Source organism: Trachypithecus francoisi, unplaced genomic scaffold (assembly GCF_009764315.1).
Source record: "Trachypithecus francoisi isolate TF-2019V2 unplaced genomic scaffold, Tfra_2.0 Lachesis_group12, whole genome shotgun sequence".
Classification (NCBI taxonomy): Eukaryota; Metazoa; Chordata; class Mammalia; order Primates; family Cercopithecidae; genus Trachypithecus; species Trachypithecus francoisi.
In genome coordinates, this window is record NW_022681457.1 from 12,956,118 (window position 1) to 12,967,902 (window position 11,785).

General features: G+C 48.3%; 1 protein-coding gene across 1 annotated transcript; it reads left to right on the top strand.

Moving 5' to 3' along the window:
- Nucleotides 1–2,766: 2,766 nt before the first annotated feature.
- On the top strand, nt 2,767–11,463 carry ZNF551 (zinc finger protein 551). The gene is made up of 3 exons (XM_033224634.1): nt 2,767–3,099; nt 6,328–6,451; nt 8,133–11,463. Exons 1-3 carry the CDS (start codon nt 2,782–2,784, stop codon nt 9,935–9,937), a joined length of 2,247 nt encoding a protein of 748 aa, XP_033080525.1. The 5' UTR covers nt 2,767–2,781; the 3' UTR covers nt 9,938–11,463.
- The last annotated feature ends 322 nt before the right edge of the window (nt 11,464–11,785 follow it).

The window sequence follows — 11,785 nt, forward strand, 5'->3', positions numbered from 1 at the left end:
CTCAGGTGATCCACCCACCTCAGCCTCCCAAAGTGCTGCTGGGATTACAGGCGTGAGCCACCGTGCCCAGCTTTTTTTTTTTTTTTTTTTTTGAGTTAGAGTGTTGCTCTGTCGCCCAGGCTGCAGTGCCATGGTGTGATCTTGGCTCACTGCAACCTCCACTTGGAGGTCCAAAATTAATCATAGATACCAAACCACAGATTCAGAAATCTCAGAGAAGAGGAAGCAGAGTAAATACCAAAAACCTACAACTATGCACATCATATTTAAACTACAGAAGGCCAAAGATAGAGAAATTCTTGAAAGAAGATGGAGGTGGGATAGGGCACTTTACCTACAGAGGAACAAGGATGAGAATTAGAGTAGAATTCTTGTCAGAAACCAGATAATCAAGAAGGGAATGGAGTGAAATGTTCAAAATTTAGAACGAAAAATAAAACCCCACCCTAATATCTATATCCAGCAATGTTATCTTTCAAAGGTGGAGGAGAATAAAGCTTTTCTCACACAAATACTGAAGAATTCATCCCCAAAGGTCCTGTTACAGGGTCCCTGCATTACATGTGAAGCAATCCAGTAGTTATTTGAAGGTCAAATTAGATTAAAGATGTTTAGGCTGGTCATGGTGGCTCATGCCTGTAATCCCAGCACTTTGTCAGGCTGAGGCGGGCAGATCACTGGAGTCCAGGAGTTTGAGAACAGCCTGCGCAATAAGGCAAAACCTCCTCTGTACAAAAAATACAAAAAAAAATTAGCTGGGTTTGGCGGCACGCGCCTGTAATCCCAGCTACTTGGGAGGCTGAGATGAGAGGATCACTTGAGCCCAGGAGGCAGAGGTTGCAGTGAGCTGAGATCAGACCACTGCGCTACAGCCTGGGTGACAGGCTCAAAAAATTTTTAAAAAGATGTTTGTTGTAACTTCTAAGGGAAGAATAATTTTTTTTTTTTTTTTTTGCTAGCAACTTTGATTAATTAAAAAATACAAAAATTAGCTGGGCGTGGTGGTACATGCTTGCAGTCCCAGCTACTCGGGAGGCTGAAGCAGGAGAATCACTTGAACCTGGGAGGCAGAGGTTGTAGTGAGCTGAGATCGTGCCACTGCACTTCAGCCTGGGCGACAGAGCAAGACAGGCCAAGCGCAGTGGCTCACGCCTGTAATCTCAGCACTTTGGGAGGCCAAGGCAGGCAGATCACGAGGTCAGGAGTTCAAGACCATCCTGGCCAACATGGTGAAACCCTGTCTCTACTGAAAATACAGAAATTAGCCGGGCATGGTGGCTGGCGCCTGTAGTCCCAGCTACCTGGGAGGCTGAGGCAGAAGAATTGCTTGAATCCGCGAGGTGGAAGTTGTGGTGAGCCGAGATCAAGCCATCGCACTTCAGCCTGGCCAACAGAGCGAGACTCCATCTGGAAAAAAAAAAAAAAAAGAACTGATAGACAAATTCGTCTGTGTAGCTGAATTCACAGTCAACATGCAAAAGTGAACATGTAAAACTCATATGCCTTTCCATACACTAACAATGAAAAATATGAAAAGGAAATTAAGAAAACAATTTCATTTGCAATAGTAATGTATAGTAATGTATATGGTCAAATGATCTTCAACAAGGCTACCAAGACCACTCAATGGGGAAATGATGATCTTTTCAGCAAATTATGCTGGGAAAACTAAATATTCACATGCTAAGGAATGAAGGTGAACCCTTACCTAACACCAAAAACACGAATGAACTCAAAATGGAGTAAAAACCTAAACATAAGACCCAAAACTATAAAACGCTTAAAAGAAAATATAGGGTGAAAGTTTTATGACATTGAATTTGGCCATAATTTCTTGGATTTGACACCAACTACACGTGACAAAAGAAAAATAGACCAATTAGACTAAATGAATATTAAAACTTTAGTATATCAAACATTAAAAACAAAGTGAAAGAGAAACCTATTGAATGAGAAAAAAATACAGGTTGAACATCCCTGAGCCAAAAATCTAAAATCCAAAATGCTCCAAAATCCAAATTTTTTTTTTTTTTTTTGGAGACAAGGTCTCCCCCTTTCGCCCAGGCTGGAGTGCAGTGGCACGATCTCGACTCACTGCAACCGCTGCCTCCCAGGTTCAAACGATTCTCCTGATTCTCCTGCCTCAGCCTCCCGAGTAGCTGGGATTACAGGCGCTCGCCACCACACCCTGCTAATTTTTGTATTTTTAGTAGAGACGGGGTTTCACCATGTTGGCCAGGCTGGTCTCGAACTCCTGACCACGTGATCCGCCCACCTCGGCCTCCCAAGGTGCTGAGATTACAGGCGTGAGCCACCGCGCCCGGCCCGCCCCACTAATTTTTTTATTTTTAGTAGAGATGGGGTTTCGCCATGTTGGCCAGCCTGGTTTCGAACTCCTGACTTCAGGTGATCCGCCCTCCTCGGCCTTCTAAAGTGCTGGGATTGCAGGCGTGAGTCACCGCGCCCAACCCCCTGAAATAATATTTTTTGCCTCTAGGGACACGCTGATCTTCGTGGAGTCTAAAATAATGTCTCTAAACACTTAAGTGATCAGTTACAGAAAACACTCCCCAGAAATCTGGGAAAAGCCCCTTTAAGAAGGGGTAAATACCTCCCTCTCCCCTGGAGGCCGAAGTCGCCATTTCCCTGCACCGGGCACAGCACCTCAGCATCCACGTTCGCAGAGGTCAAAGCAGTGGACACACTCGGAAGAGCTCTGTGGCGTTTTGGCAACTACATTATGCAGAGTGCAGAACGCTAAACGGCAGCGGAGTTGAGCCAATGACAGCCCAGGATAGGGGCACCTCCGTGCATGCGCAGAGCGACAAGCCGGAACTTCCGGCGTCCTCCTCGTGGCGGTCATTTTGGCGTTTCTCCTGTCTGTCCGCCCCGCCAGTCTCTGCAGTTTGGGTCGCGACTGAGGGACGGGACAGCGAAGGCGCGAAGGTGGGCCTGAGGTTCTGCGACGCCACCTCGGGTGAGCTGTGCCAGGCTCGGGATAGGAACTGCTGTGTTCGAACGCCCGCCCCGGTCGGCCGCCGCTCACCGCCTAGTCGACGGAGCTCAATGGCGGCAGTCGCGCTGAGGGACCCGGCTCAGGTGAGTGCTGCGTCCTCCGGGTCTCGCCTGCCCTCCCCCAGCAGAAGCCCTAAGGCCCAGTGAGCGATGCCTGCTCACAGCTCTGCAGCCCAGGCCCCAGTGCCCTGGACAAGAAGGCGCTCGTGGGTGGGTCCCGTTTCTGACGCGCAGTGTGTACGGCAGTGTGACGGGCAGGTTACTGACGCATGCAGAACTTGGAGCTGTAACTAAGCCGGGGGGGATTCAGTAGCCGGGGGTCCATCTCGGGTCTGCTGGAACGTAGAGTGAGGCAGAGTTGCACCTGAGGAATTTGACCGTTCTGAGGACACTGGCAGCCTTCGAGATTTGTGAACAGATAGGGACACCGGGCTAGGATTTCCTAAAGCTATCCAAAAGTTGCTCAGGGGAAGAACAGGCCAAAGATAGGTAATAGTAGTTAGGCATAGGAAGACTGAGTTCTTGTCCAAGCTCACGCAGCTGGTAAAGTCAGCACTGAGGACTGAGGTGCGGAGATAGTGCCGCCAGCCCAGGCCACCTGGCTCCAAAAGTGGGTCAGGGTCATTGGGCGACCTGAGCCTGTGGAACCTGTATGTCTTTGCCTGACTCTCGTGGCTTTTATGTTTCTATAGAGTTCCATAACTGTAGAATGGCTTATGGAGCCTAACTGGTGAGTGGTGTGTGTGTGTGTGACTGGTCCTCACTTCACCCATTATGGTCTCTGAACTAGTAGTGTTCTTGGACTGCTCTCCCGCCTCTCGTCTAGCCTTGGGCGCTGGGACTTTGAGCAAATACAGAGCCCAGAGTCCTAAGTCTAGGTTAGTTTATATGAAGCTGTTGGCAGCTGGGGGAAAGGAAGTGTAGAAGGTTGTCCAAGGCATAGTTACCAGTATATGCAAAGGTTTGGAGAGGAGGCTGAAATGGTTCAGGAACCTACAGTTATTTTCTTCTCATGAGAACAGGGAGCAGTGTGGTAGAAGACAGACTCGGAAGGGTTCCCTGAGAAGATGAGTTGTCTGTTCGATACTTAATTGTAACAGTGGGAGGTTTGGAGTGGAGGAGGGAGGTGATCTGGCTCAGGTCTTATTAGGCTCCCTGTGGCTGCAGCATGGGAAGCTGACTGAAAGATTGGGGGGGGAAGACCTGGGAGGAGACTACTGGGATAGTCCAGGTGAATGTGATAGTAGCTGGGCCAATATGGTGGCTGTGAAGATGCGAGAAGCACTTGGATTCTGCATTCATTTTATAAGTAGGGCTGCCTGAAATTTTAATTTTGAGGATGAGTGGAATCAGGGATGACTCAAAGGTTTAATTTTGCCAGTTCGAAGGGTGGAAACTCCATCAACTAAGATGGGGAAGTCCATAGTAGGAGTAGTTTTCATTTGAGATACCAGAAGTTTTATTTTTGACCTGTTGAGACTATGAGAGCTTTCAGAGAATGGTTCATGGGCTGCTGGAACCGTAGGTCGGGAACAGTGAGGAGAGATTCAGAATGGAGACTTTTCCAAAAGGTAGTGGACAATCTGTGGGCCAGAATGGAGCTGTGGATCACATTTAGTAGAGGGGAAGCCTGCTCACAGTGATAATAATAGTTGCCCAGGAAGGGGAGGGAAAGGTCAAGGACTGGTCTCCTCCCTGAGCCCCTGGTTGTGTGAGGTGTTGCGACACAGGTCTTGGACAGAAGTGTTCTTGGGGAGGGTCGGAGAAAGATTATGATCTAGCATGTGGCCAAGGCTTCTCAGGGGTGAGTAGACATGAGACGGATGTAGAGGCATAGGAGTTACACAGACAGGATGATGCTAGGACTGGTGCATATTCACCTTTCTGCAGACTCACCAGGATTTTATATTAACTCTTGGTGGGATCTGGGAAATTTCAGTCAGGCTGTCACATTATCTTAGGAGCATAATTGGCCATCTGTGGGACTCACTGGGCCGGGGGTAGAGAGCTGCTGGACTTGGACCTTGAATTAGTGGTAGTTGTAGAGAGGAAGGCTGTGACTGGTGGGGGGACAGCAGTCACAGCCCAGAAGTGGAAGAGGCCTTGGTTATCTGAGATCCACAGGTTATCTGAGATCCTTGGTGAGATCCACATCCTTCTCTCCATCTTCTCATTTGAAAGAATACAACAGGGCCCAGTGGCACTGATGCCCCCTCTCTTGGCATGCAAGGGGCACTTCCACTATCCTGGAAGACGAGATTGTGGTTCCTTGCATGGCAGGCTCAGAGCTTAGATAGTTGCCCACCTGCCTGTTGTTGCTGTGGGAGAACACAATGACCAATGGGACCATGAGGAGAGAGGGGGCATCATTGTCACTGGGGGGCCCTGTTGTATTCTTTCTTTCTTTTTTTTTTTTTTTTTTTTTGAGACGGAGTCTCGCTCTGTCGCCCAGGCTGGAATGTAATGGTGCGATCTCGGCTCACTGCAAGCTCCGCCTCCCGGGTTTACGTCATTCTCCTGCCTCAGCCTCCCGAGTAGCTGGGACTACAGGCGCCCGCCACCTCGCCCGGCTAGTTTTTTTGTATTTTTAGTAGAGATGGGGTTTCACCGTGTTAGCCAGGATGGTCTCGATCTCCTGACCTCGTGATCCGCCTGTCTCGGCCTCCCAAAGTGCTGGGATTACAGGCTTGAGCCACCGTGCCCGGCCTGTATTCTTTCAGATGAGAAGATGGAGAGAAGGATGAACAGGGGATCGATGAAGAGGGGATGAATTTGGGTTCCTAGGAGAGATACTGAGTATGGAATGAACCGTCCCGATCATGGAAAAGCTGTGTGACCTTTGAGGTTGTGGATGTAGGAATGCAGCTGTGTGAGACAGGTGTGGTTCAAAGAGTGATGTGCATGAGAAGAGAGAGAATAAACTGAGGGCCATGAACTGGAGTCATAGGGGTAAAGGGTGAGCCCGTGTTGTGTCTTGGAAGATCAATCTTGGGGACTTCACAGGTATTGCCTGACAAGACAAACGTCAGATCACACACCCTCTTTATGGCCACTTCTCTCTCTAACTGGTGTTTGTGAGAGGTATAGCCTACCTGCCAAGCCCAGAGTTTAGATAGCATCTATCTGTTCACACACCTGTTGTTGCTATTCGAGGACTCAGTATCAGTGAAACTGTAGAGTAGGCATCGGTGGCACTGTGGCTGGTTATCTCCGCTGAGGTGGGCAATAGGGTGACCCGGGGATGGATGTTGGGGGCAAGAGGATAATGAACTCCGGGTCTGATCGTGGATTGAACTATTCCTGCTGTGACAGGGTATGACCTTTGAGGATGTGGCCATTTATTTCTCCCAAGAAGAGTGGGAGCTCCTTGATGAGTCTCAGAGGTTCCTGTACTGCGATGTGATGCTGGAGAACTTTGCACATGTAACATCCCTGGGTAAGGTCCTAGCATCCCTCCCAGTGTCTGCTTTTCTTTTTGACCCCGAGAGTTACCTCTGTCGCAGGAGTCTTACTGTCAGCCTAGTGGATCTTATTTTTCTTGTCTTCCCCCTGTCAGGATGACCGTGTACAGATTCATGGTACCTTGTGGCCCAGTTTCTGCCCTTTTCCTCTAGCTGCCATTTCCGTATGTCCACCTATATCAGAAATTGCAGGCATTGTCATAGTTACTACTTACATGAACTATGGAGCTCTTTTTACAAGACTCTCCTTTGAGTGTTTTTTGTGAGTGCTGGTCACTCCCGTATCCTCTCTTTCCTTAAGACTTACATCATTACCTGTAATCCCAGCACTTTGGGAGGCCGAGACGGGTGGATCACGAGGTCAGGAGATCGAGACCATCCTGGCTAACACTGTGAAACCCCGTCTCTACTAAAAAATACAAAAAACTAGCCGGGCGAGGTGGCGGGCGCCTGTAGTCCCAGCTACTCGGGAGGCTGAGGCAGGAGAATGGCGTAAACCCGGGAAGCAGAGCTTGCAGTGAGCTGAGATCCGGCCACTGCACTCCAGCCCGGGCGACAGAGCGAGACTCCGTCTAAAAAAAAAAAAAAAGGCCCGGCGCGGTGGCTCAAGCCTGTAATCCCAGCACTTTGGGAGGCCGAGACGGGTGGATCACGAGGTCAGGAGATCGAGACCATCCAGGCTAACACCGTGAAACCCCATCTCTACTAAAAAATACAAAAAACTAGCCGGGCGAGGCGGTGGGCGCCTGTAGTCCCAGCTACTCGGGGGAGGCTGAGGCAGGAGAATGGCGTAAACCCGGGAGGCGGAGCTTGCAGTGAGCTGAGATCCGGCCACTGCACTCCAGCCTGGGCGATAGACCGAGACTCCGTCTCCAAAAAAAAAAAAAAAAAGACTTACATCATTAATGTGTTAGGTGGTAGCACAATGAGGGCTGCAGGGAGAACCCTAGTTGCTTCACAGAGTGAAGAAGGCAAGGTGGTCTCAGAGGAGGCCTGGCCCCAGTGAGTGGCAGCTGGGGAAGGGCATGACATCATGGTTATGTTAGAATCATATCAGCAGCATTTTGTGTCCAGCAGCATTTTGGTGCAAGTGCCACTGGCCATACCTCGTTTCTACTTCTGCTTCCGTATACAACACTGTGCCGAATTGTCGTTTCATCTGCCACTTCCAGCGTTTGGCTGCCTCCACCCTCTTGGTCTCAATGTGTCACTTGTCCTCTCCACTGCTCGCTTCTTTTCAGTGTTCTTCAGTCTTGACTCACTGTGTTGTGAGGTATGCACACAGCCTCAAATAGTCCTCCTTGATCACCAGCTACCCAGTTTCAATTGGATTTTCCTAGGACCGGACAACAGCAGTCTTCTGCATAGCACATACATCACTAGCAGACAAAGTCCTGCTGAGGGCTTTGGCAGAGAGTGAGTTGGAGACCCTCCTCCTCCTGTGCTGTACCTCATCCTTGTGTCCTTTGCGTGGTGAGATGACATCTCTATAATCTTCAGAAGCCCAGTACTTCAAAGCAGCCTATTCCTCCCCAGTTCCGTTGTTCCCAGAACAGTTCCATGCACTCAGTTCTTGTGTCTCACACATTTTTGTGATACATCTTTCACCTTCCATGGAAGTCAGCATGCATTTCATCCGCATTTCTCTGCTTTCAGGTTATTGCCATGGAACGGAGAATGAGGTGATAGCTTCTGAGCAGAGTGTATCTACACAGGTCAGGACTTCTAAGGGCGATACACCCCCCCAGAAATCTCTCAGTGAGATTAAGATGTGTGTCCCAGTCTTGAAAGACATTTTGCCTGAGGCTGAGCACCAAACCACATCCCCTGTGCAAAAGTCATACCTGGGTGGCACAAGCGTGAGAGGCTTCCGCTTCAGTGCTGACCTTCACCAGCATCAAAAGCGTTACAGTGAAGAAGAGCCCTGGAAAGGGAATGTGGATGAGGCTACATTTGTGACAGGATGCAGATTCCATGTGTTGAATTATTTCGCCTGTGGGAAGGACTTCCCAGCCTCCATGGACCTACTCCAACACCAAGCCACTCCCAGTGGTGAGGAGCCACACAGTAGCAGCAGCAAGCATATACAGGCATTTTTCAATGCAAAAAATTATTACAAGTGGGCCGAATACGGAAAAGCCTCAAGCCACAAACACACACTTGTTCAGCATCAGAGTATCTGCTCTGAAGAAGGGCTTTATGAGTGTAGCAAATGTGAGAAAGCCTTCACCTGCAAGAACACACTTGTTCAGCACCAGCAAATTCACACTGGACAAAAGACGTTTGAGTGTAGTGAAAGTGAGGAATCCTTTAGCAAAAAGTGCCACCTAATCTTACACAAGATAATTCACACCAGAGAAAGGCCTTATGAATGCAGTGATCGTGAGAAAGCCTTTATCCATAAATCTGAATTCATTCACCACCAGAGACGTCACACTGGAGGAGTGCGTTATGAGTGTGGTGAATGTAAGAAAACCTTTAGCTACAAATCTAACCTCATTGAACATCAGAGAGTTCACACTGGAGAAAGACCTTATGAATGTAGTGAGTGCGGGAAATCCTTTAGACAAAGCTCTAGCCTTTTTCGACACCAGAGAGTTCACTCTGGAGAAAGGCCTTATCAGTGCTGTGAATGTGGGAAATCCTTTAGACAAATCTTCAATCTCATTCGACATAGAAGAGTTCACACTGGAGAAATGCCTTATCAGTGCAGTGATTGTGGGAAATCTTTTAGCTGCAAATCAGAACTCATTCAACATGAGAGAATTCACAGTGGAGAAAGACCTTATGAATGCAGTGAATGTCGGAAATCCTTTAGACAGTTCTCTAACCTGATTCGACACCGCAGCATTCACACTGGTGATAGGCCTTATGAGTGCAGTGAATGTGAGAAATCTTTTAGCCGCAAATTTATCCTGATTCAACACCAAAGAGTTCACACTGGAGAAAGGCCTTATGAATGCAGTGAATGTGGAAAATGCTTTACCCGCAAATCTGACCTCATTCAACACCGGAGAATTCATACTGGCACAAGACCTTATGAGTGCAATGAATGTGGCAAATCTTTTAGACAGCGCTCTGGCCTTATTCAGCACCGGAGACTTCATACTGGAGAAAGGCCTTATGAATGTAGTGAATGTGGAAAGGCTTTTAGCCAAAGTGCTAGCCTCATTCAACACCAGAGAGTTCACACTGGAGAAAGGCCTTATGAATGTAGTGAATGTGGGAAATCCTTTAGCCAGAGCTCTAGCCTCATTCAACACCAGAGAGGTCACACTGGAGAAAGACCTTATGAGTGCAGGGAATGTGGGAAACCCTTTACCCACAAATCTGACCTTATTCAGCACCAAAGAGTTCACACTGGAGAAAGGCCTTATGAATGCAGTGAATGTGGGAAATCCTTTAGCCGCAAATCTAACCTCATTCGACATCGGAGAGTTCACACTGAAGAAAGGCCTTAAATGTGAAGGGAATGCGCTATTTCTTTATTCAGTATAACAGCACTGGAGGAGACTGTGGTAGCCATCTTCCTAAATTTAAACTTTGAGCATCCACAGGAGGGTATTCTTCGTAAGTTTCAGGTATGTGGGAAGCTCTGAGGAGGTTCATTGTAATTTCTGATCTGCCCAGGCCTATAGCCTGATTTATGTCACTGCCAGTTTCAGAGGCTGAAGCCATTCCACCCCTACCACCTGGCAGGTGCACACCATGCGCATGAATCACCTCCCCACAGTGCTCAAAGAAGCAAACCTCTACTCTCCCATTTGCTTGGGGAAATTATTAATAGCCCAAGCATGTAGGGGGCTCGTGTCTTTTCTCTGACTTTAGAGTATAGACTTGATCCAGTTGTGGTCCAGAGAATCTGAATTGTGCTGTCAGCTTTCTAAGAAGGATTACCTTTTTTAGGAACATCGTTGGTCTCACATGTTGCTTGTAATGAATTTTTCCAGATTCTGATTCACCAGCCTGGAAACTGCTTGGTGCACATTGGTCCGATTTATAATCTTTTTGTAAAGGTTTTAAAATTTATGCACCTTTAATCTTGGGGGTTCTATTCATTGTGTAGAATGACTTCTAAGCAGAATAGTGATGTCAGCACGAAGGAGTGAATACATTTTGTGGAGATCTCAAACTTTCTGTGCTCAGAAGGGACAATGTGATGGCAGAAGACAGCTCTTTGTCCTGTATTGGTCTAATTGGCCTGCTGCCCAAGGCCTCAAAGTAAAAACTCCCAGGCTTTGTGTTCCTGTATTGTGGCCTGGTGCCATTTTTGTCAGGTCAGAGGTCACCATGAAAAAGAGGCAGTTGTGACAATCCCCAGTGCTTCTGTGAACATGAATTTTGTTCCGTTGTCCACAAGAGATCCACATAATTCCTAGCACTGTTGAGGGGAATCTATTTCCCAGGTCCTGCAAAGGAGCCATGTGCCGTGACGTATAAGTCAGTGTAGACTTGTGCCATTTGTTGTCAGACTATAGGCGTAGAGGTAAAATTACAGGAGCAACTGTAATTGGGACAGAAACTCCAGGTAAATGGGGAGTGGAGAAGACTGCAGTAAATTAGATGAAATGCCTCTTCTAAAAGTCCATCTACAAATTTTCCAGTGAATATGGTTGTGTGGGATCAGTGCATACAGAAATTCTCAGGATCTTCTGTTTACTGTCACTGAGATCATTATCAGAAAATAGTCTGGCCAGGTACGGTAGCTCACGCCTGTAATCCTAACACTTTGGGAGGCCAAGGTGGGTGGATTGCCTGAGCTCAGGAGTTCAGGACCAGCCTGGGCAACATGGTGAAATCCCATCTCTACTAAAATACAAAAAATTAGCCAGGCGTGGCAGCATGCGCCTGTAATCCCAGCCACTCAGGAGGCTGAGGCAGGAGAATCGCTTGAACCCAGAAGGCGGAAGTTGCAGTGAGCTGAGATTGCGCCACTGCACTCCAGCCCAGGCGACAAAGTGAGACTCCGTCTCCAAAAAAAAAAAAAGGTCTATAAAGGTTTCTTTTTTTTTTTTTTTTTTTTTGAGGCGGAGTCTCGCTCTGTCGCCCAGGCTGGAGTGCAGTGGCCGGATCTCAGCTCACTGCAAGCTCCGCCTCCCGGGTTTACGCCATTCTCCTGCCTCAGCCTCCCGAGTAGCTGGGACTACAGGCGCCCACCACCTCGCCCGGCTAATTTTTTTGTGTTTTTTAGTAGAGACGGGGTTTCACCGTGTTAGCCAGGATGGTCTCGATCTCCTGGCCTCGTGATCCGCCCGTCTCGGCCTCCCAAAGTGCTGGGATTACAGGCTTGAGCCACCGCGCCCGGCCCA

Excerpts from the sequence above, each read along its gene's own strand:
- ZNF551 (XM_033224634.1), top strand. The coding sequence starts at position 2,782 with ATGACAGCCCAGGATAGGGGCACCTCCGTGCATGCGCAGAGCGACAAG. Across the intron at positions 3,100-6,327 it reads CGCTGAGGGACCCGGCTCAG|GGTATGACCTTTGAGGATGT; the intron begins GTGAGTGCTGCG and ends CTGCTGTGACAG. Across the intron at positions 6,452-8,132 it reads TGCACATGTAACATCCCTGG|GTTATTGCCATGGAACGGAG; the intron begins GTAAGGTCCTAG and ends CTCTGCTTTCAG.